The 25,746-nt window shown below is 41.5% G+C and overlaps 1 protein-coding gene across 10 annotated transcripts in view; it reads right to left on the bottom strand.

Annotated features, from left to right (window-relative positions):
* LOC121305284 (ubiquitin-associated protein 2-like) overlaps positions 1 to 25,746 on the bottom strand; it is a 37,436-nt gene that overhangs the window by 8,791 nt on the left and 2,899 nt on the right. For 4 of the 10 annotated variants that reach the window (XM_041236911.1, XM_041236975.1, XM_041237119.1 and 1 more), the window contains exons 2-15: positions 19,265 to 19,398; positions 16,227 to 16,304; positions 15,581 to 15,691; positions 13,006 to 13,156; positions 9,592 to 9,669; positions 7,167 to 7,230; positions 5,094 to 5,168; positions 3,575 to 3,699; positions 3,011 to 3,063; positions 2,474 to 2,544; positions 1,964 to 2,150; positions 1,272 to 1,485; positions 449 to 762; positions 59 to 231 (exon numbers count right to left, since the gene is read on the bottom strand). In XM_041236911.1, coding sequence (XP_041092845.1) covers positions 59 to 231; positions 449 to 762; positions 1,272 to 1,485; positions 1,964 to 2,150; positions 2,474 to 2,544; positions 3,011 to 3,063; positions 3,575 to 3,699; positions 5,094 to 5,168; positions 7,167 to 7,230; positions 9,592 to 9,669; positions 13,006 to 13,156; positions 15,581 to 15,691; positions 16,227 to 16,304; positions 19,265 to 19,357 — 1,787 coding nt within the window. In that variant the 5' untranslated portion in view covers positions 19,358 to 19,398. The remainder of the gene's footprint in view (positions 1 to 58; positions 232 to 448; positions 763 to 1,271; positions 1,486 to 1,963; positions 2,151 to 2,473; positions 2,545 to 3,010; positions 3,064 to 3,574; positions 3,700 to 5,093; positions 5,169 to 7,166; positions 7,231 to 9,591; positions 9,670 to 13,005; positions 13,157 to 15,580; positions 15,692 to 16,226; positions 16,305 to 19,264; positions 19,399 to 25,746) is intronic. The other 6 variants (XM_041237495.1, XM_041237502.1, XM_041237065.1 and 3 more) reach the window with 5 other exon arrangements.

The raw sequence follows: 25,746 nt of genomic DNA, 5'->3' as shown, positions 1-25,746 counted from the left end.
TTTTGTTCACATGATTACACAGGCCACAGCGTGACTGGTCTGGAGACAGCTCGGTTACCTCACTGGTTCTGAGTAGAGACTGTTGTGCGTTTGTGACGGGGTGTCGCTGCTGCTCTCTGTCGAACCAAATTCCTGTAGAGAAGGTTCTGATCCGAACTCCAAGGCTCCAAACTGGAAAGTCAACCCTGTTACGTCAGCAGATGCAGGCATTTCTACTGCTGAAGATGGAATCTAAGACACACACACAGTCAGTCACAAACAAGCACAGGTGTGTATGTGCAATTAAAACAAGACAGTTCCCATACACAATTGTCTATGTATACATAATTAGTCTTTAAACATCTGCATAAACAAACAAATCAAATCTCCCTGACACAGTCTGGCGCTCTATTTCTCTAAAGCTACCACACGAATTAAGACCTTGGAAGGGAGCTGTGCCGCTCAGTACCTTAGAAGTGGGAGGTATTCTGCGTTTCTGCACCTTCAGCTGTTTCTGCTGAGTGCTGGCTGCCTGTGTGTCGATTGTGCCCGGAGGCATGTGCAGCAGTTTGGCAGCGGTGACGATAGCAGCGGCGGCAGCAGAGTCTGGCGGCGTGGGGTCCCGCAGCTTCGTCTGAGGGAGGTAGGTGTCCAGACCAGGGGGTGGGGGCAGCATGGAGGAGCTGCTTTGGGAGGAGAGTGGCAGCGATGGCTGCTGCTGCTGCTGCCGCTGGGTCAGCTGGCTCAACACAGGGGACGGCTCAGGCTGTGTCTTAAAGCCTACTGGACAGAACAGACATCAGAATTGAGAGCAGGGGTTAGATTGAGGCAGGTTACTACCATTCAGAATATCATTTCCACTTCCATTATCAACCCTCTTTGTCAAGGTTTATTTTATCTTGTTTTTGAAGCCCTTGCTATTGTGTTCGGTAGCTTGTGCTTCAACACTGCCGCTTGTAAAAATGGGATGCCTTTGCAGACAAGAAGTTGCAGCTCATATAGCTTTACCAGTAAACGTAATTTAAATAAATAATTGTGCTTTAGAGACGAAAATAAGACTCCTATTGCACAGCAGTTTTACTACCTAAAATTACTAATTTTTAGTAGAACTTGATTAGCCAGTGTATATGTAACAAGCTCAGGTGTCTCCTAAATATAGCATATCCCTCATTACAGCTCGGGTTGAGAGCCATTCCCTGCTGAAGGCAGTGGCTGTAAAGCATGAGTAAATGTCTGGTAGCATTGCCAACAGCTGGTTCAGTGGCCCCTGGGAACGTGAGGAGTGTACTTACTGAACTGCGAGAGGACAGTGGTCTGAGAGCCAAGGGGTTTGATGTCCCAAGAGGAGGTGGTGACACTGCTGCTCCCCACAGCGCTGACCCCTATCTGCTGGGAGGGCAGCGGTCCCAGGCCAGGGGATTTGAGCTGCTCCAGGATCTGAGAGCCCGCACAGGAAGGCAGCTTGGAGCTCCCTAGCTCTCCAAACCCTGAGCTCAGTACAGAGGACTGCCATGGGAGAAGAAATGAAACACCTTTAAAATGTCAGAATTTAAATGTACAGCGATGTACAGTGGACGATTAGCTATCAAGGTTTGAGGTCAATTTAGCAAGAATCCTTCTCACAGTGGTGGAATTACTTTTGTTATGTAGAAAATTCGGTCCAATTTGGACGGAAAAATATAAATAAAAATCAGGGGGTGTCTCTAATGGAATACGAGCAGAAAAAAAAAAAGTGCCTCCCGGCAACGATCAGAGAGGACTACCTCTGACCTCAAACCAGAGTGCACTAAGCAGACACCTGAATTACCTTTGAAAGAGAGTTTACACTCAAGTGTAAAAACGTAAACGTTAACAAAAAGAAAAACGACAGGTACGTTATTTAAACAGCTGTAGCAACATGTGGGGACGTCCAACACTACACTTTTCAGAGCCCCGCTACTTGCTCGTTAAGGATCCCAGAAAAGCTCATTAAAAGGCTCCTTACCAGCATGTGGTGAGGGTAGGGGTTGGCAGCAGTGGAGTTGCTGGTTCCCAAGTGTATCTGGGAGTTGGTGAACACTAGTGAACTGCCCAGGCTCTGCTGCTGATGCTGCTGGGAGGGGTCATATGAGTTCAGCTCCCCCACTGCACCCCCTGCAGCTGGCTTCTGAAGCAACGCTACCAGATCAATGCTGAAAGCACACAAGGAACCAGAACAGCGTTCACGAATCTTTAAAGTTTGAAAATGACCCAAACTGACCCAGGTCTCCCTCTGCTAACTGGTTATCAATTTTACTTTGAGAAACTTCAGAAAACAGACAATAGCACAGCAATGCAGTTACTGTGCAGTTAATCTGACAGCATGGAGAAATCAAAGTTTACAAAAGCAGCAGTATCATTTAACGTTTGATGTTAAGCTTTATATGAAAGACACAAGCACTCGGAGGCAAAAACACAGGAGTGTGATTTAACCTCAACAGGGGCTATGAGAGACACTGCAGGCAAGGTGCCTTACCTTTGTCCAGGTGTGATGTGGTTTTCATTGGGCAAAACAGAAGATGCAGTGAATACTTTTGTTTCAGAAAGCTACAAAAAGAATATTGATTAAAAATAAAGAAACCTAAAACAGCCATATAAAAAATATTTAATAAAAAAAAAAATGTAAACAAGACAACCAGTAAACTAATGCAATATGAACCACTTGAGAGCTTAAACCAAGAACCTACATTAAAATCAAATTGATATATTTAAAATAACTCAAAGGATTCTCAAATATCCATAGCAGGTTGAGTGCTCATTCCGATTGGTTCAGGCCAAGACAAATAAAAGCACAGACATGCATTACCAAAATATAACATTAAATAGCTGGTCCAATTAGGTGTCAGGGTGTACAATCTGACCACGCCCTCCACTCACAGTATGCTGAATAACTTTGCAAGGTCATTTGTTCCACAAATCTTGGCAGGCAGTTCCTCAAGTTGCAGCTATAACAATAGCTCAACACATGAAAACCAGTCAGCTAATCAAATGTTGAATCTCTCCACCAACTTACATCTTCATTCCAGTCCTCAGCTGCCCAATCATCCATGGTGGTCCTCCAGGCCCCTGCATTGAGAACCCAGACAGACAGCGCTAAGAACAGGCAGGCCACGCTCCAGGAATCTTTACTTTTGCTTTGCTTCCTTAAGATTTCACATCAGTGCTTCCCATGGGATTGCTAAAGCCCTGCGATTTTCTAAAGAGAACTGCCTGGCTTTGTTTCTTACACAGAGATTCAGTCAGATTACAATTAAATGTAAGTAAATAAATAAACTTAAAGACAAAGTTAGTTAAATGAAATCACACCAATTGTGGTAAATTTAGAAACACTAAATACATTGAGTGAAAACACATGTCGAGTACAAGTCTTTCAAGGCTTTAATTCTCAGTGTCTTCAAAAATATTTCTAGCGGAAACGTTTGTCATTGACTTCAATCGGCTTCTTTTAGCATTCACTCTAAAAGGTAGTTAAACAGTAAACTGTGTATAAAACTCAAAGCAGTGAAATGACTGGATTCTCTGGATTTCTACATTCCTCATTTTAACGATGTATGTTTGAAAATGAACGCTGGTCTACCTGTCCCATCGTCTCCATCATTACCAGACTCCCAGGCCTCTGTCTTAGACCCACCTCCCCCAGACGCTGAGGAGTCTGTGTAGTCTGCTGGGTTAAAGGTTCTGCACAAAGACAGAGAGAACACTCTGCATCACCCCCCAAGATTATTTATTTATTTATTTATTTATAAACACAGATAGACAAAACGAGCATCAAAACAAACTTATCACTATTAACACTTATTTCTGAAAAAATTCAAAACATTGACTAAATGTTTTTGCTTTCTTTTTACTCAATCATATCCTTGACCATGACACGCTTGAGTGACCATGACTGAAGCATATGCACTTAATCACCTAATTAGTAAGACAGTTGATTGGACACTGGATATGGATTGATCTCAGCTGTTGGCTTGAATAAATACAATAAGAGAATCACAAGGAAACTGATTCAGTATTCTTAAATCACTAGAAATGCTTAAATGAAGAAACGTAATTGATAAACCGAAGACTCCCTCTTAATTACATACATAACTATAAAAAACTGTTCCTTTTAACTATGATTCATGCTCATTTCTAGGTAGATTACAATCTGGCTTTACAATAGAATTTGTTTTTGCAAAGTTTTTTTTTTTTTTTTTTTATATATTATTTTCAATTATGAAGGATTTGTTTCTGTAGATGGTGCTTCAACATTGCCCCCTGTAAAACTGCCCTTGCAGCTCATATAGCCTTACCAGTGAATACTATTTTAATAAATGTGATACGGACATCTGAAAATACTTTGATTCAGTATGTACCAGTTAGAAATGACATCTCTAACATTTGCTATACTGATTAATTAAACAACCACACAAAAGAACAATTAAAACAGTATGTGTTATTGCGAGTGACTATATATATGGTTGTGTTCGAAGGTTCGTGTAAATAAACTACGTGTATTTTTATTTCAATTATAAAAACATGATTACTGTCCTATATAACACATTTTAAACTATATGTGAATGTTTTATTGCATTTATATGGACTACCTGTAAAATAGGATTTTCAATCAAATAAACAAGTAGCTATGGTGACGTCACCAGTAAATTAAGAGTATTATCAAAGGATCGAACCTTCCTTCGGTAATGTGTTCTGAACCTTCGAAGGTCAAACTGTACCCTTCATTGCAGCCCTAAATTAAATAAATAAAAATAAATTTGAAATAACAAATAAACAGTACTTCTTCCTGCATCCGGCCTGACGTCACCATAACGCCATCCCTGTCACACATACATACATTAAATACATAAATAAATACATACATTTTAGGGCTGTCAAATCACAGTTAACGTCTGCAATTTTTTTTGAGATTATTTTGAATTTGTTTCCGCGTGTTATTCACACCGCTGTGTCTTGAGTGTTTCGAGTGCTGTTACTGTTTAAATAATAGAAAGTCAGTCACTGAACCGCATAATGCAGCAAAGCACTAAAAATGAAAAGGAGGTTTATTTATTTTTTTAAATGCGTTCTGACGGCTCACTGGACGGAAAGATGCTTACTTGTCAAAGTGAGTTCCAGTATCACACACTTGTACGTCTAGTCTTCGCTTCTCAAACACACTAGCAGCTCTTCTGCTACAGACAACAACAATACAACAACAAAATAAACCCACCAATTTCGACAGAAATTCAGGACGGCTGCAAGCCCATGAAATCAAGCAAAGTATGACAATACAAGACTTCATTTTTTAAAGAGCAAGCCAGGCCCTCTCAAATCTGTGCCTAAATCAAAGCCAGGTTTAAGTAAATTTACGTATTTGTTGGTTTTTTTTTGTTGTTTTTTTTAAACTGTGCACCCCAAAGGCAGGAGCTAAAAAGGGCTACTTAAGATGTTGCAGGCTTTAACCAATCAAAGCAAAGTAGTCACTGTGATGCTATGTTGGGGTGGGATCTTCCTCTCCCACAACAAATCATGTACAAGCTGTGTTTGATTGATAGCTTGTGAGGCAGCTGGCGCAGATCTTTTGAAAGTCCCAGGCGTTTCCATATTCACACTATTTTAAATGTGAAGTTTTTTTTAACCAAACTTGCGGACTAATTAATAGTAGTGCAGCAGTCAACACGTCAAAACAAATGAGTCTGATCTTTAAGAAAACAGACTAATTTACATCTACTTCAGCAGCGGAAATGGCGACACGTGAAAATGAATGATGGATGAGAAAATGACCGAATTGACTGGATGATTTGTTTGTTACTTCCTCTTTGGGAAAGTGAACCAGGGAGCACTCTAATGAAGATTTGAGAGCAATGTGGAATCATATTTTAGATTATCAACTTTGCGAATTGAACTGCCTCTTTCAAAGTGGCACGTATGATATGGCCTCATCAAAGCCGTGTCTGCATGCCTGCCAACATCAGACACACTGGGCAATAGAGAAAGTCTACTACTAGCGTGTACTTTATACAACGTCAGTATGGAGGAAGCTGAAGTTTCAGTCTTCATTTAACAAATAAACCCCAAATCAACTGTGAGGAAAAACTATCCAACAGCAATTTAAGTTCTAGATTAGTGCCACCTGTATCTTTCCAAATATGCACGCACTTAAGAGTTTTAATCCCAATGGCCACCTGCACACCGTGAACAGGATTAACACTCCTGTGCGAGCCTCAATGCTGACAATCACTGAACATCATGCTGTCTCTGTGTGACTCTGGAGTATGACTGTCACATTCAACAGCAAGCCTGACACCTTATCCTGCAAGGTGGAGCGGAGACGAGAGGGTACTGACTAGGCAATGGTAAGTCATTTACTAACTTTCATTTTATTGAATAATTGTTAAAAATGTAATATTACTGTTCTCACTGGTTTGGCTTTTTAAAGTGCATCCACTGCAGATATATGTACATTTATTTATTTGTCTACTTCAAACATTTAAAATGAATGTACAGGGGGAATATTTGATGTATTCAGGGTTTGAATTGATTTAAATCATGTTTGAAGTGTAAACTACTTCCTGTGATGTCAGTCCTTTGGTCATTGCCCGTCCAACCTAAACTGGGACCCACTTCCAGGCCTAGCTATGCCACTGGAGAAGGCTGCGTTGCTGCTTTTCCCCCCCTGTGTAGTATGTAAAGCCTGCCAATTCTTGTTAGTTTGCAGTTTTGGGATATGACGACAGTTTTTTTTTTTTATGTTTTCTTCACAATTAACAGTTCACTTGCTAGAAATGTTTACTGTAGCTACATATTTATCATTGTATTTAAAAAAAAAGAATTTCAGTCCACAATCACATTTAAATATAGATATCCTATTTATTGTGTTTTCTGATCTCTGTGTGCTGCTGCTCAAGCTTGAAGCGCAAGTTTTATTGTGTTGCCTGTATTTGTAATTTCTAAATGATGGACCTTAGTAAATGTTGGTCAGTCTTAATGGATAAATTTCCTGTTTTTTATATATATATATATATATGCTGTGTAGGACAGAAGCCATTTTCCACCCCCACTCCAGGTGTGAGTAGCCAGTAAGCCCACCAGTAGGTTTCCACTCATTTGATCCTTGTGATATGAACATCAGCTTGTGGCTGTATTGGTTTGGAAGACATCTATCAAAGCCAGCAGATTGCTATACTCACCCCATTCCTTGTGCTGAGAACCTGCTTCCTCCAGCAGCTCTTCCCCTGCCTCTGCCACCAAACCCTATAGAGACACACATCAATGCACCACTGTTAACATGCGGGTATGAGTGGCACAGACTTTAAAACCTTAACACATCTCCTTTAAAAAAACATTTTGCAAGATTCATAAAAACAAAAACAAGGATTGCTTTAACCCAACCACAATTCTGCAGGTTTTTACATTATCCCACCAACTCAGAACAAAGAAAAGGAGATGATTTGAGCTGGCCAGGAAAAAAAAAAAAAAACACCTGCAAACACAATCTCACCACTAGGGGGCCCTTTTGACTTCTGCTCTTAAGTAAATACTGTACCCAACCAGACAATTAAAACTGAGCAGTCATTACCATGATTTCATTTTGCAGTACAGAAGCTGGAACTTGATTAAGTCATCAATACTGAAACTTGGACAGCTTGGAAAGTTCCAGCGAGTCTGACTGGCTAGCAACATTCCATCTGTGTCGTCTTATTTTTATAATATCTTCACATTTTAAGCTTCTAAAATTGAAATGGGGGGCAATCTCAATGGCTAACTTACCCCCAGCATGTGCAAATAAGTCACCATATCAGCACAGCCTGGAACTTTCAGAACACTGCCTGATCAACTTTATAACCGATTTTCTTTGGGATGGGGGGGAGGGGGGGTAGGGGGTGCCACCATTTCAAGAAGAGCAATATTACACTTATTTAAAAAGGAACAGCTGAGACACCATATCCTCAGCAACCCACCCAGCAAGGCACTATCACAAAGACTCTGGACCAAATGTCTGCAGGCAAACAGCTGCAGGTCTCAATGGGATCCCAGCACAGCGTAACCCACCCAGACAGCAGCCAGCATACAGCAATGTTGATTTACACAGAGCTGTTCTTTTAGAATCTTGTATTTTAGTTTAAAAGTGCAATTCAGTATCCACAGTAGTCTTGGAAAAAGAAACTGCTTCTGTCACCCAGCCTGCTCCAACAGCACGAAGCGCTGACTACTCTGCTGCTACAAGACCGCGACTGGAACCCTGTCACTAGTGACTCCAGACAGAGCACCAACAAAACACTTCTGCCAGAAGCAAAATGTCACAGCGCATGCATGCTGCTCGGAGCGCATTAACTGGATGCATATTAGAACTGAAACGGAAGCATGTACACTTTCACTAAAGCTGCTCAAGGCAGGCATAACAAACAGAGAGTGTGGCTCGGGAGTACAGTAGGTCCCATCTCCTGCTGCTGTCGCCCCAACCCCCTGCAGAACTCACGAATCAGCTGGCTGACAGAGCATTCCACACATACTGCAAGGGGATCCTGTTAACTGATGCATGCCAGAAATAGAACACTTCCAAGCCAAACCCACCCCCCCACACATTCATTTGTATTGGGGGGGTTTCAGCTCCAAGGTAGAGAGAGCTGGAAGTGACAGCTGTGTGCCAAATAAGGGGGAGGAGGGTAAAGCTGCCCATAGTGAGAGTGAGTGTGTGTGTAGGGAAGAGGAGGCTTCATCTCCAGACACACACTTCCTCAGAACAGACACATGTGTCAATTGTGAAGCTTTCCAGTAGAGGAAATCCTCGATTGACAGGACGTACTTACCCAGCCACCCCCCTTCACTGAGTTTGATTTATAGCTTTGAAATGCACAGTAAAAACCAGCTGGGCACGCGTAACGCCATAGGAATTCAGACCTTGGTTCATTGCATGTACAATTAATGTAAAGGGATGGCAAAAAGCACATTGGGCAACAGGGGTTAATGACTTCAACATGTTTTTACCAGCATCATGAGAAGGGGCGATTAGGCAATAAAGCTGTTTAACCCTTGCAGCGCTCAACAGAAAACAAAGACATACCAAATTGTGTACAGGTATATGGCTAGTAACCAATCATACAACACATACAAATCAAATGAACTCTTCATAGAATATGCACGTTCTGGATATCAGAATCCGTTGATCAGACTAGGAAAGCAAGCCAACAGAATATCCCTTCACTTATTAAATTGCTCTCGCATCCCCAAAAACAAAGATTCACAAAAACTGAAGTCAGCTTATACTTAAGCCATGTACTTCCTACACCAAATTAGGAGTAGGGACAGAAATGAAAAATAATGGAAACAAAGCAGTGCAAGAAAAAACGTACAATGCAATAAAAGAAGACAAAGGTGGCCCGAGCAGCAACAGCTAAATTTGGGCAAATCCAACTGTAACTACCATTGTGACTTTCTCCTTAGCTCAAGGGGTTTTAGCCATGGGGATGCAGGAAGACTCAAATGCAATAATTTTTTTTAAGGCATTATATCTCTAAACCACTGTGCATAAATATTTCATTTTTGTTTAGCATCTCAAAGATTAGTATAGTTTTAAAATGATCATCCACAGGTATGCATACGCGATTGACTCACCCCTGCCGCGTCCTCTGCGTCCCCTGTCCGATACCCTGTCTGCAGGACCCGGATCCACTCCGTTCTCTTCTGTTCTGACTGCAAAGGCAACAGGCTTTCATTTAGCAACTTCACAACTATACAGAACATTTGAAAGTGTAGTCTGATTACAAGAACATTAAAAAGTGTAGTCTGATTACACGAACATTAGAAAGTGTAGTCTGACTAATCGAACATTAGAAAGTGTAATCCGATTACACAAACATTAGAAAGTGTAGTCTGATTACACACCCAACTAGCACTGCTGCTGTGAAAAAAGCCACAACATTCCAAACAGAACTGAAGGATACTATCCATCTTTTCCAGGTTCTGACTTGGCAGCTAACAAGCTGGATAGATTGGCTGTCTGATGCTGAAAAAATCTTGCTACTGCGTCCTTGCGATTGGCGCCGTGACACATTTTTCGATTAAACCTTTCAAAATCATTTTCTTGGGAACCGGTGAAGCGATTGATCTGAAACTTGGCATATATATCCAAACCCGCATCAAGTTTGCGAAGCAGAAGTGGCTGTGATAAATTTTAATGTCAAAATGGCTGCCACAAATCTTATCAAAACGCGCCCCTAACAACAAACTGCTGCTGTTTGAAAACCGTTTGTTCAACAAACTCCAAACTTGGTAGTTATCGTCCCAGTAACAATGGGATATAGATATGTAAAAATGATGATGTTTTATAAAACAAGATGACCGCCAGTTATATGTTTATATTTGAAATTTAAACCTGCATCAGTTGACAAACAATTTACTTGATTAACTCCAAACTTCACAAGAATCTTCCCTGATACTGTATCAACACAACTGACTTTTAAAAAATTGTGTTGACCAGAAACAAAAATGGCCGTTTGACGCATTTTTTAGAAACCTTTCGAAATCATCTTCTTGGGAACCGGTGAAGCAATTGATCTGACACTTGGCATATATCATCAGCATCCAAACTCACATCAAGTTTGCGAAGCAGAAGTTTCTGCGATAAATTTTAATGTCAAAATGGCTGCCACAAACTTTAACTAAAACGCGCCCTTAATAGCAAACTGCTGCTATTTGAACACCGTTTGACCAACAAACTCCAAACTTGGTAGTTATCGTCCCAGTAACCATGGGATACAAATATGTGAAAATGGTGATGTTTCATAAAACAAGATGGCTGCCAGTTATACGTTTACATTTGAAATTTAAACCTTCGTCAGTTGACAATTTACTTGACTAACTCCAAACTTCACAAGCATCATCCTTGACACTGTTGCAATTCAACTGACTTTTAAAAAAAAATGGTGTTGACCTAAAACCAAAATGGCTGTTTGATGTTTTTTTTTTTTTTTTTTTTTTTTTTTTTTTTTAAACTAATCCCACTTCTTCCAGTAATTGCTTAAGTGTCTGGTACTGGGGCTTGGAAGCCATAAAACTGCCTGGTAGTTCTAGTTTAGTTATATTATTGAAATGAACTTCAGCAAGCAGAACTCTTCCATATCTGCTCTGACCACACTTATCACAGCATGATTAAGTCTCACCCTCTTTACTATTTAGGAGTTGTTTATGCATCTTATAGGAATGCATAATTTATTTAGCAGAGGTCTGATAGCTCAAAACTAGCTCCTGAAAAATATTCTTAACTAAGGGTAGTTCTGAAACCCAGGATCAGCGTTCCCTCTAAGGCTAAAATGCGCGCATTTTTCGCAGTAACTGGCAAAAACCTTCGCACTCAGTTTACTAACTTTCGCAAGTTCTTATCATAAATATCAACCTCAATTGAGACTCCAGCCTCTCGAGGTAAACCTATTATTTTCAGACCATTCTTACAAGGCATTAAGCATATTTGTGTCTGTCTTGCAGCTGATTCTCTGATTTCCCTCTGTAAAAATGCATGTCACATTAGTGCAGAGCTCACTTGGGTACCAGCGAATCTACTGGTACAGGGCAGGTGAAGCAGGCGTCTGGCAATTCTGCCTCTATAGAGAGTGCTGCTCATAAACTTTACGGGGGGGGGTTATAAAATGAGTGGTCAGGAGATGATTTATCAGTATGCACTACTATAAATAGGTATGTGATAAATACAGTGAACAAGGGATGTGGTGGGGCTGGAGACACAGTACTGAGTGTGCTGTTGATATGCAGAGCCTTTTAAACCTGTTTTACTGTGAAAAAATAAATTGGACCCGACACGCCTGACAGATGCTGAATAAATGGACCGCAAAGGGTTACGTGTTTAGAATATAGTCACTACTGCTGGTTTCATAAAGACATTCTGTCTGGAGACACGCCTCTTTAAATCTTGCAAATAACACTGCAGAATTAGGAAAGAAACAATGGAATGCATTTACATTAAAAGGGGCGCTATTTAAACTACAACTGGGTAATACACAGCAGTGAACCTGTTTTAGAGCAACGAGTCAGTCAACACGCCTTTATCAGTGCTTCATATTTTATCCTTGTTATATTATAATGCCAGTAAAACGCTAAACTTAAGTTGTGGAGTACTGTACATAGATTACACTCACATGACATTGCTGGACTGTTAATGCTACATAGTTTTTATTGTTATTGTAAATGCCAACAATAAGCTAAAACACCTTTATTTCTAGGCTCAACTACTTTGTTATCAGAAGTCTGTAAATATGATTCTCACAACTGTGCTGGACATTTGGATTTCTGAACTGTTGTAATAATTCTTAGGCTTTCCTGCTTATTTTAATTCCAGCAATGACCCAAGTGATGTCTATAAACATTATGACAGGTTTGAAGTGTCTTCAGGTGCATTACTTACTATAACCAGAGTGATTGAAAAAAAAAATTAAAAAAATTGGTAATATTGATTAAAAATATACTTTAACTAGCAACATAATATTTATGTTCAAATGCCATAATTAATTATTAACACGTTGATAACAAGTGGGAACAAATGGAATTGTCCATTTTTGAAAAACAGAATGTGGTATTCCCAAGAATGGAACAATTATAGTCCTAAAGATGGTTGCAACTGAAGGCAGTGCAGACGGCAGGGTTTTATGCAGTAGTATAAAGGGATTTAATGCAGGCCCCAGATAAGCATGCAGGCTATATCAGCGATAACAGACAGGGCTGCATAGGATCAGAGGCTGTTTCAAACTCAGAGGCAGAGCCACAATAAATGTCTTGTTTAAATTTAAAGTAAACTGTAAAATTGCTGAGATACTTGGGTTGGAACTGTTTCAAAATTGTATAATAGAACAAAATGTATTAACAGGGTTAATGCGTGGCCGAAGGTTTCTCACTGATAATTTACCCTCTCAGTATCTAAAAAGCTTAGAGGGAACGCAGCCCAGGACTGACACTGTAGAAGCTTGGCTGGGTATTTAAAAGCCACAAAACTGTGCAGTGTTGAACCAGAAGAACACCTACCCTCCCTGCCACGACTGGCCCCTCTCCCCCTCCTATTGGACCCTCCTCGCCCCCGGCTCATCTCCCGCTCTCCTCTCTTCTCTCTGTTCTCTTTGTTTTCTGATCCATCTTTACCCAGGCTCTTCTTTTTCCCCACCGTCTCCCATGAAGTCTATCGAAAAAAAGAAAAAGCACAAGCTTGTCAGGAAGCAGACACCACAGTATTATGAACACAGTAGTTCTCCATGATTTACTACAACATGTAAAACATTTGATCACAAATGCCAGAACGTTTCATCAAAAGCATGTGCAAACACATACCTCGGGGATGGAAATAAGACTCCCATTGCATAGCAGTGTGTTTCATTCCTAGTTTTCCTACGAGTTTAACACATCCGAGCTCTCTGCCTATATAGTGTGGCGAACCAAGCTCCTAGCAAAACTTGGAATGCGTGAAACTCCTATGCAATGGGAAAAATTGATAACTGAACTGCTGTTGCTAAATGTGCCAAAAACACACAGTGGAAAATAATCAATTTTATGATGGCAGCTGTTTGAAAAGGGTTTCAGCAGCTGCTCTAGTAATTGGAATAATTTTGAAAAGACGAACGTAGAAAAACTGGAGAGTGGCTGTGCCGACTTCTTTTTAGATATATTTCTTCTCCCGGAAAAATACTGGAGTTCACAAGTTCTTCAGGTTTGCCTTTACCGCCGCAAAAAAATCTCCTAATTCCTTATATGTTCTTTTTTTATTGCAGTCCTTGTATTCCACACATCTAACACCCCATCAACATTTGCTATCAAAAAAAAATTGTAAAGTTTCCTCCTGCATCCACTTACACTTCCCATTCAGCAGAGTTGAGTGCAATCAGAGGACTAGAAAGCGCAGTATCACTGGCTGAACACACAGCACGCACAGCAACTGTCAACTGAATTCCTGAAAAAAGGTCCATCTAGCAACTTTATTGCAAATCAAATTTGTTGACAATAGTTGTCAATTAGTGAGACACTTAATTTTTACTGTCAATTTGAGTTGCCAAGAAAAAATGGCTTGTGTATCTCTGGCCTTAGACTGTAGAAGACAGCAATGCTCAAAAATCCAAGCAGTTTCTTCAGTCGTTTAACTTGAATGGTAAATTAGCTCAATCAAATCAACACAAACTATGCTCACCTGTGGAGGGCTCGATCAGAATAATCAAGTAATCTCTTTGTGCAGCTCTAAACTCAGAAAGCAACCATGTAAAAGCACACAGTGCTTCACCACACTTACAGTAGATGAGCGGTTCAAGAGAAAGGCGTACAGCAAGCGTGACATGTCACAGAGGCTAGTCAAACAAGACGGAGAAGAACGAACTGCTGTCAACACTAGCCCATTGTGAGGCTACTCTCCAAGCCTCAGCAGTGAGAAGCACCACTGTGGTCCCAACAGCACAGCTAGCAAGCCTGCTGTGAGCACCACTGCAGTGCATTCCAGCTGTAACTCCCTTAGCTAGACCCATTCTCAATTTAAACACAAGCCTGCTATGAGCACCACTGCAGTGCATTCCAGCTGTAACTCCCTTGGCTAGACCCATTCTCAATTTAAACACAAGCCTGCTATGAGCACCACTGCAGTGCATTCCAGCTGTAACTCCCTTGGCTAGACCCATTCTCAATTTAAACACAAGCCTGCTATGAGCACCACTGCAGTGCATTCCAGCTGTAACTCCCTTGGCGAGACCCATTCTCAATTTAAACACAAGCCTGCTATGAGCACCACTGCAGTGCATTCCAGCTGTAACTCCCTTGGCGAGACCCATTCTCAATTTAAACACAAGCCTGATATGAGCACCACTGCAGTGCAATCCAGCTGTAATTCCCTTGGCTAGACCCATCCTCAATTTAAACACAAGCCTGCTATGAGCACCATTGCAGTGCAATCCAGCTGTAACTCCCTTGGCTAGACCCATCCTCAATTTGAACACCAGCAGGAGGCCCGCTTTGTGGGGCTTTACTGTACAATTACACACCAGCTTACTCAGAAAAAGGTCACCTTAATAAAACGGCTTCACCATGCTGTGTAATAGAATCCCTGTCCTGGCCAAATCTGTCCCTAGGATACCAGCAGCAACCAAGGGAAATGAAAACCACCAATCCTAGCTCAACTCAAACTGCAGGTGTGGCACTTTCCAGGCTCAGGTAAACATGCCGTCACTTTGTTAGCAACAAGCACTTCAAAGTTCTCATTTCTTTCCAATATGACTTTAAAGAAGGCCTACTAGTTCATGTTTTTTATACATTTTCTGCCAGGCATTTTTATATAATATTAAATTACAAAAATCACCACGTCAAATGTATTACACTTCAGTACTAGGAATCTTAGCCAGGCAGAGAACAATCAATCAATTTCAATACAGGGAAAATGCATCACAGGGGCTCCAAGCACCAGCAAATTCAACACTATGCACAGGGAATGGGAGCCACCACATTCAAAGCAAAGAACTCAATACATGTGCATCTTAAAGCCAGCAAATACAATGCAGTATAAGAGGTACCTAATGCACAGCAACCAGAAAACAGAAGAGCTGACAACGGACTGCCTGGAGGCTCTGCTTACCGTGTCAGAGTTTCCTTCCAGGAGGATGTTGATTGCTCTGGTCACATCTTCATTGCAGTCATGTAGTGCGACTATACACTCATCCTGGTTCTTTCCAGTAACCTCCATCAGCTACAGAGAGGGGAAACAAGACAAAACAATTCTAGCAGAACACTTTCATCCAGGTTTCAGGTTACTTCATGAAAATACACTCAAGCTACTATGCTACAAGGTAAACAGTAAGACAGGGTGATGACTACATGGATGCTCATTGGTATCGTCATGTTTCTAAAAAACAGAAAGCTGCTTTTCATTAAACAAAAACGGTGTCGGTCCCTCTTTAGGAAAGTTCTGCAGATCTGGTTGTCGGAAACATCCTGCTGGGATAAAGGGAGGGCTGCAGTGCCTGAATGGATTGCAGGGACTCCTGCAGCTGCTGCTGCCCATCAGTGCTGCCTGCTTGTGGCTCAGCAGCAAGCACAGGCTTTCAGGGATTTCAAGGAACTCTCACCACGCTACGAGGCACAGCTGGAGGTTACTGCATTAGCCTTTTGCCTCGGGATGCCTGGGCTGAATCCCAAGCTTCGCTAATGGTTCACATCACACAACCACTATAAATTCGCAGCATGCTACAGGGTGAGAGGCTGCAAACTAGCTTCCGAGTCACCTGTTTGACTTTGTCTTCGAAGTCTGCATCATTCTTGTCATAGATCATCTGAGCAAGGCGGATCTGTTCAGCTGTGGCCTGTAGATAAGAATTAAAATATTCTCTCAGTTTCTAACTCAGGGTTTCTCTGTGACGTGACAGAGAGAACATGATTCTGTAATGCTTTACCTGTACATCTATCATGTGGCACAAATCCAAGAACGGCCCTCATCCTTTTTTTACAATGCATTAACCCGCCATTTGAGAGCATCACAATCATCTCCATGATCAGCTCCTTCCAAGGCGCTCTATTTTTTTATTTAGATAGATAGATAGATAGATAGAGACAGACAGATATATAGTGTGTGTATAGATAGATAGATAGACAGATAGATAGATCAAGGGTAAAATCGTTCGCATATTAGTATTAAATTACATTTAAAAAGAAATACCAGGTCAAAAAGAAATATTTTGTCAGAAGAGGCCTTTGTGGGCAATGTAGGTGAATAAAGAAACCCTTTAAAAGCAGCATTCCAAGTGCTCCCTCATTATTACAGAATTCGCCGCTAGCCTGTCGACAGCAAGTTGTCATTAATATACTGCTTAAAGGGCCTTTCAATACACAGTTAAACCATCTAAACCCATCTAACTCAGCCACTCCACAATCCAGCAGTCTGGGTCCCAACCAAATCCCTAATGAATTCAATGAGGCGACACGCTCTACAATCCAGAACTGAATTCAATGCGGCGACACGCTCTACAATCCAGAACTGAATTCAATGCGGCGACACGCTCTACAATCCAGAACTGAATTCAATGCGGCGACACGCTCTACAATCCAGAACTGAATTCAATCAAGGGCGACACGCTCTACAATCCAGAACTGAATTCAATGAGGCGACACGCTCTACAATCCAGAACTGAATTCAATGAGGGGACACGCTCTACAATCCAGAACTGAATTCAATGCGGCGACACGCTCTACAATCCAGAACTGAATTCAATGAGGCGACACGCTCTACAATCCAGAACTGAATTCAATGAGGCGACACGCTCTACAATCCAGAACTGAATTCAATGCGGCGACACGCTCTACAATCCAGAACTGAATTCAATGAGGCGACACGCTCTACAATCCAGAACTGAATTCAATGAGGGACACGCTCTACAATCCAGACTGAACAATGAGGCGACACGCTCTACAATCCAGAACTGAATTCAATGAGGACACGCTCTACAATCCAGAACTGAATTCAATGAGGGGACATCCAGAACTGAATTCAATGAGGCGACACGCTCTACAATCCAGAACTGAATTCAATGAGGCGACACGCTCTACAATCCAGAACTGAATTCAATGCGGCGACACGCTCTACAATCCAGAACTGAATTCAATGAGGCGACACGCTCTACAATCCAGAACTGAATTCAATGAGGCGACACGCTCTACAATCCAGAACTGAATTCAATGAGGGGACACGCTCTACAATCCAGAACTGAATTCAATGAGGGGACACGCTCTACAATCCAGAACTGAATTCTGACACGCTCTACAATCCAGAACTGAATTCAATGCGGCGACACGCTCTACAATCCAGAACTGAATTCAATGAGGCGACACGCTCTACAATCCAGAACTGAATTCAATGAGGGGACACGCTCTACAATCCAGAACTGAATTCAATGAGGCGACACGCTCTACATCCAGAACTCTACAATCCAGAACTGAATTCAATGACACGCTCTACAATCCAGAACTGAATTCAATGAGGGGACACGCTCTACAATCCAGAACTGAATTCAATGAGGGGACACGCTCTACAATCCAGAACTGAATTCAATGAGGGGACACGCTCTACAATCCAGAACTGAATTCAATGAGGGGACACGCTCTACAATCCAGAACTGAATTCAATGAGGGGACACGCTCTACAATCCAGAACTGAATTCAATGAGGCGACACGCTCTACAATCCAGAACTGAATTCAATGAGGGGACACGCTCTACAATCCAGAACTGAATTCAATGCAGGCGACACGCTCTACAATCCAGAACTGAATTCAATGAGGGGACACGACAGTCCGCTCTACAATCCAGAACTGAATTCAATGCGGCGACACGCTCTACAATCCAGAACTGAATTCAATGCGGCGACACGCTCTACAATCCAGAACTGAATTCAATGCGGCGACACGCTCTACAATCCAGAACTGAATTCAATGAGGCGACACGCTCTACAATCCAGAACTGAATTCAATGCGGCGACACGCTCTACAATCCAGAACTGAATTCAATGCGGCGACACGCTCTACAATCCAGAACTGAATTCCAGCTCTACAATCCAACTGTCAATGGAGATGAGGGGACACGCTCTACAATGTACTGGTTCAATGAGGGGACACGCTCTATACTGAATTCAATGACAGCTCTACAATAATGAAATCAATCCAGGACTGAATTCAATGAGGGGACACGCTCTACAATCCAGGTCAGAATTCAATGAACGCTCTACAATCCAGGAGCGACACGCTCTACAGTGCTGTATATATATATTTTTTTTTACCACACAGTGTTCACCCCTACACCTAGGCTATATAATACCAGCACTGGATAAAGGGATGGAAATAAGGCTCCCATTGCATCAAGCAGTTTGATCTACATTCCTACTTGGGTACAGTATTCGGTTTTACAGTACCTTTGTAAACCAGTATAATCCAGCACAATTTTCCAGTCCCAAGTGATGGAGAATTATGTAGGTTTCCCTATACTGTTTGTCAGGTCAGATAATGAAATAAAGGAGTGCTGTATATATATATTTTTTTTTACCACACAGTGTTCACCCCTACACCTAGGCTATATAATACCAGCACTGGATAAAGGGATGGAAATAAGGCTCCCATTGCATAGCAATTTGATTTCCATCTACTGTGAGTGTACCTGAGCTTGCTACAGTTAATCAACAGCAGCCTGTGGTGTAGAGAGCTACAGCACAGCAGCCAGTCTCTAGATATTCCTACATGGTTTCTCATGCACACTGCACCTGCTGTCGATCCACTTACCTGTACTTGTTTCTGTGGTTGTGTCTGTGTGGCTGGAGTCTGTACCTTATCCCGAGTGCCCCGGGCCCGCTCGCTGCCCAATGAAGTCATCATATACAGTATATACAAAACAATGTATGTACAAAATAGAAAATCTAAAAGAAAGAAGAAGGGATAGTAGGAGTTAGGAACCCAAATGAACTCAAGCAAGGTCTCTCTGCAATTATTCAGGTACCGCTGCAGCAGGCAAGTTATTATTACCAACCACGCAGTCATGGCAATCCACAAACATGTTCGTCACGGAGATCTGGTTATCCTCAATACAACACAATACTAAAACTGCTACAGTGCCCTTCAGGCCCAAGCATTTCAATAGACAGTTGCAAAGGCCCAGTGATATTTAGCCTTCTAGTTTAAAAAACGTAAAGCAGTGCAGAAAGGGAGAGAAATCCATGGTCGCTATGCAACTGAAGATTGAGCCACAAGACTCCAGACAGCATCTTCTTGCAGGAATCCAACCAGCATCCAGAGACCTCAATAACAAACCAAAACAATACACCTGTCCCAGCATATCAATACTGAATGAACAATAGTTCAAGGGCTCGGTTTATTATAGAACATAGAGCTCAACAAAACAAAATGTGGCAAATTTATGAAATTCTTGAAACAAGTGTCTAGTGAGTCTCAAGGCAAAGATACCGAATCATAAACACAATATTCTCCCTTGATCAAGAGTCTGGTAACATGTTGCCCTAGAAGAAACGCACTTCCTGAAATCACACAGAAGTACAATGTACTTTACTTTGTGCAGTATTTATAGTAAACTGCAGCACCACACCTCCCTGCCACAGGTAAATACTCTTCCGGCAATGCAGTCGAGCATCAAGTGTATTCCAGGTAATCTCTTGCCCTAAGAGCAGTGCAACCCTCCGCTCCACTAGCCCCCCCCCCCGCAGTAAACCACGTTACTCTGTATGTTGCACTCCTTGTGCTCTGGCTGAACTAGCAGTAAATGCAGGCAGTACAGCAGAAGTACACGTGGTCTGCTACAGATCACCAGCAAGTCCCCCGACACCTGGCAGTTATTAGATTCACTTTGACACTGTCTGGAAAAGGGGAGTACATTCCCATAGAAAGCAACTCTGGTAGTCTATAAAGCCGTGGCAGCCTTCAGATTATATTTCTTTAACAACCCCCCCTCGTGTTGGCTGATTAGTACAGTGTAATCATGCCTCTGTCCTGTATACAAGGCAATGCTACAGTGATGAGACAACATAACTAACCAGCACGCCACTGCTTCTTTGTGATCCAGACAGGTTTGCTTTTGTAAATTATAGAAAGCAATATGAAAGACATAAGCTTCCAGGTGTTCATATGTCTCATCTGGTTTAATAGGAAACAGCGTACTGTAGGCCAATTACAGCTTATCATTTATAATGGAAACGCTGTCTGAATCAATGCTGTTCACATAGGAAGGGTACTCAGTGGAAAACTTATACTTGGCTAGGATTCAAAATAACGCTCTCAGATTCTGGTGTCAGGACTGCCAACTGTTCCTTTAATAAAGACAGTGAAAGCGAACCTGTCTGGGTCTCGTTTCGATTTACTGTTCAACATCTCAGGATGAAATTAATGTTCTGGGTTTAGTTTTCAGAACCAAGAATGCAATGTTAACACAACCAGCAAAAAATGTATGAAATGAAAACAAAACCACTGAAAGCCTTGGCACTGGGACAGTCTAAGCTTCCGCAATCTAACTAATTAAGCGCGGTTTTCATTTTTATAGGCTTTAAGAGGGATATAAATAATGACACTTAAATGTCATTAATGAGCAGCAGCTGGATTTCAAAGCTTGTTTCTTGAGCTCCGAGGAGTCGAGCATGTGGAGAAGCACAACTACAGCATGTTTTCATCGTTGGAAGCTCTTCAAGCACAAACCATCCCTCATTACACAACAGGGGCTTAGCATAAACACATAACCCGCTGTCTGCTGGCTAAATGAGGCTGCTGATGGGATCGCTGCACTGTATCACCTTACAGTCTGTAACACCCCTCACATGCCACACGCCACACAGGGGCTGAACTATCAGCCATCAAGGCAAGTGGAACACCAAATATCAATGAAACAGCATACTTCAATGCAGTTACTCGCATTTTGTCATTACATTGCAATTAATGAGAAAAGGCTGGTGGACCAGCATCTACAACTTTCTTCAGATCTGTGCAGGGTTACCTTGCCATCGATATCAGCCTCTGTGTTATCCGTTTAGAAGTCATTCAGTTCTCATTGAAACCAATGCAGCCCAAATTAAACTGTTACCAAGCTGACACATTGAAAAGGCAGTCTTCCATATTTGCAAGCCTCAATGCTCACTGTTCAAATGCGCCATGCTAGAATAGACTGTGATTTTCCCGTGTCCTTCAGAGGTTTGCGGGCAGCTGTTTGGCCATGGGACCCCAGTGAATAAACAGCTCCGTCCTACTCCCAAAACACTGACCCGTTCTTAAATCAACTTAAATCAACTTAAATCACTGGGGAACCTTACACTTACATTTCTGAGTTCAGAGTTGATTAAAATAAAAAATACCAGCGCTGTGGTACAGTGCACTTTCACAACAATCTATACTCCGAGACTTGACCAACAACCTATCCTTGCCAACCAAGAATCTGCATTTTAACCCTTGTTATTTCCAGAAGTTCTGAATGCATTTGCGTTTGGACATAATCTGATAAAACAGCTGTTTTTATACAAATTTGAAAGTTGTTTAAAATTCCCTAACCAAACTAAACAGCTTAAACCCAAATTATCCTGCATATTTACTGGGTCTCTTTAAATCAATGGCCAATGTTAGTGTTGACCAATAAAGAAAACAATTGGTTCAATAAAGAAAACAAATGGTTCAATGAAGTAATTGAAATCTTGGGTGGAGCTAAAACCAGAAGACCCTGCGTCTCTCCAGGACCAATTAGGGTTTTTATTTCCGTTTACCAGTTAACCCTTTCCAGCCTTTTCTTTAACCCTGTAAAGTTTAGTTTGCCAGTGACTAAACCTTTACTATTTCCCATTTTCCAGACAACTGACTGCAGCAGTAAGGTTGCATGTAGAGATAGAGTGTGCATGATCTGCACAGCATTGGCAGAGCAAGCTATAATGCAAGCCAGTATAAATGTTACCGGATCACTACAGCATTAACAAATAAATCATGAAAAAACATCTGGAGCCCGTATCACATTTTTTTTTTTTAAAAAGCAGTAATTTAAGCCTCCCCATTTATTTATTTTTTTTTTTTTTAAATCCGATAACTACATTTTCCCACCACTTTTTAGGAATCTTGGCAATCCAAAACACTACGGCACAGTTCAGAATCCTCTCAGTACTACTATAAATTCACCAATTTAACTTTCTTCCTGCTGTTTTTCTTTATGCAGAAAGATTATGTTAAACAATTTTAATGCAAATTACTGTAGCATGATGCAAACATTTAGTGTAGACTGGTTCAACTGCATGACAGCAGATACTGTAAATAAATACTTCAGTATATACAACACTTGACACCAAGTCACAAAGAGACAGAAGTGACCAGTACCCTGGTTAGCTGCACCTGCTGAAATTCACTTGGTCCTATGAACCCTTCGAGCACGCCATCTACATATGGTATTTAAAAGAAACCTCTACCTTTCATGGTACACTGCTGGGCCAGGGGGGTGCTTTTAATAAAGACCGAACCTTTCAACATTAAAATCAATTTTTCAGTCATCATTATCATCACTAGGGCCCTACCACATTCACAACTGTGGAAAACGCATCACGGACCGTGAAACCTGGTCTCTCCCGTGATTTTAAATAACAAACATAAGCTCATCATGACCGGGACAGGATTTATTGATTGACACTGACAACAGCCAACAACTGTGCTCTACTCACCGATTGGTAGGCACGGGCACCTGGGGCGGGTTTAGTATGACCTACAGATCTGAACTGGCAGTACCATCAGGCGAGTCAAACTAGACCTACATTTTAAAAGGAGTGTCCAAAAAAATCAAAAAGTGCTACAATCACTTAGAGAAACCTGTCCGTATATTAATGTGTGAGCAGGGGGGTGGCATCTTATATACATATAAACAAGCACTTGTGCTACAGTTCTACATCAGCATAAAAACCATTAGAAAGACAACAGCAATCATTGAGCAAAAAACAAGTCAAACTGAACTCATCACAGCCACGATTAGACAAAAGACCAAAACAAGGACAACAAAACGCAAATGTATAGTCTAGCTAAGTATGAACATGTCCATTATAGTTATCAAATGTATTTGACAGAATATAATAGTTTTTGATAATTAATTGTTTTGTTTTTAATAATCAGTTTTATTAAACACATAGTACTCACTGGAACCAGATCCTTGATATTTGTATCTGGTTTAAAAAGGAACCGGTTCCCACATCTCTAGACTAAACATTATGCAGGTATTCCTACAGTATCATGCACAAATCTATATATTACAGTTAATTTCCCCTCACTTCAATTGTTGTGCACAAGACTTTACTTAACAGCAATGATATTAAAATAATCACGTCTTGGTGGGGTGGGGAATCTGAAGGCTCACATTATGCTTTGCAAGCAAGCCTAAACCAATAACTCGTACTTTTGGCTAATTAGAACATTGTGTTTGTCAAGCATGCAGGCCAATGATAACCTGAAATTAACATACAGTACTCAATACCCTATGCACAAGCACATATTCCAGATCACTTTGGTCTGGGTTTGAACCTATCAATGATCTCTGTGCTCCAGTTTACAATGGGGGAGAATTCCAGAGCATTCCACCATGCTGCAGAATCCTGGTGCTATAAAAAGCATCGGGTCGGTTACCCGCGGGTAGCCCACGAAGCGGATTGGGTTCAGGTCTGAATGTGAGCTTTTTCGCAGTTTGGGTACAGGTCAGAAAATTTCATTTTCAGGTCTGGCTCGGGTCTGAATTTGAATCACAAAAAACATTTTCTGTCCTTTCAGCCTACTCGGCTGTACTGCTTTCCTAACGAACGTGTGGAAGGCAAGTGTACCGGTATTTCCTCACTGCGTGAACGTGAGAGCACGACAGAGTCAGGCAGCACACGCAGAAGGTACAGGAAACACTTGCAGGTTCAGGTCGGGTTGCAGGTCTTACTAAAGCGGGTCGGATCGGGTCACAGGTAAGAAGTCAGTGTTGCAGTGGACTACGGGTTGGGGTCCTGTAGTTGTGGGTCCGTGTCGGAAGCTGGGTTGTAAATATCGGACCTGCGCAGGAGACTGCTGTACAAGATACATAGTTTTGGAAACAATAAAAATAAATCAAGCCTTAGTGTGAAATAGTACTCTTATCAAAACACACCCCATCGATCGAGACAAATATCTGGAAATGGATATCAGCATCACCTTGTGACACACTAGTGTAGACAAATGTACACTGCATGCAGGCCGACACTAAAAACATATTCTGTAATAAAGGTTATCTGAAGAATACCAGTTCGTGAGCCTGTTTAATATGCTGCCCTTCTTTCGTGGGGTCTTCAGACAAGATGCAAACTGCAAAAATGCAAAGTGATCTTTCTGGGCAGTATTTAGGCCTCTGAATTTTTTTTTTTTTTTTTAGTAGTTCAGTAGTTACAGATGTGCTCAGTCGCGGTCCTGGGGGGGCCATTCCACAGGATTAAAAAAGGTAAAATTAAACTATGAACTACTTCAGGGTCTTTGGTTCAATTAAACAAGTTAGAACAGGGTTGGAACAAAGCCCAGGAGTGGAAAGTACTGCCACTGTACATCTCTACTGTACATGAAGCACAAGAAACAGCATTACTGCACATCTTACACACAAAACAGCAGTGGAAAGTACTGCCACTGTACATCTCTACTGTACATGAAGCACAAGAAACAGCATTACTGCACATCTTACACACACAAAACAGCAGTGGAAAGTACTGCCACTGTACATCTCTACTGTACATGAAGCACAAGAAACAGCATTACTGCACGTCTTACACACACAAAACAGCAGTGGAAAGTACTGCCACTGTACACCTCTACTGTACATGAAGCACAAGAAACAGCATTACTGCACGTCTTACACACACAAAACAGCAGTGGAAAGTACTGCCACTGTACACCTCTACTGTACATGAAGCACAAGAAACAGCATTACTGCACGTCTTACACACACAAAACAGCAGTGGAAAGTACTGCACTGTACACCTCTACTGTACATGAAGCACAAGAAACAGCATTACTGCACGTCTTACACACACAAAACAGCAGTGGAAAGTACTGCCACTGTACACCTCTACTGTACATGAAGCACAAGAAACAGCATTACTGCACGTCTTACACACAAAACAGCAGTGGAAAGTACTGCACTGTACACCTCTACTGTACATGAAGCACAAGAAACAGCATTACTGCACATCTTACACACAAAACAGCAGTGGAAAGTACTGCACTGTACACCTCTACTGTACATGAAGCAC

This window comes from Polyodon spathula, chromosome 1, assembly GCF_017654505.1.
Source record: "Polyodon spathula isolate WHYD16114869_AA chromosome 1, ASM1765450v1, whole genome shotgun sequence".
Lineage (NCBI taxonomy): Eukaryota > Metazoa > Chordata > Actinopteri > Acipenseriformes > Polyodontidae > Polyodon > Polyodon spathula.
This window is presented reverse-complemented; position numbering and strand designations above follow the sequence as displayed.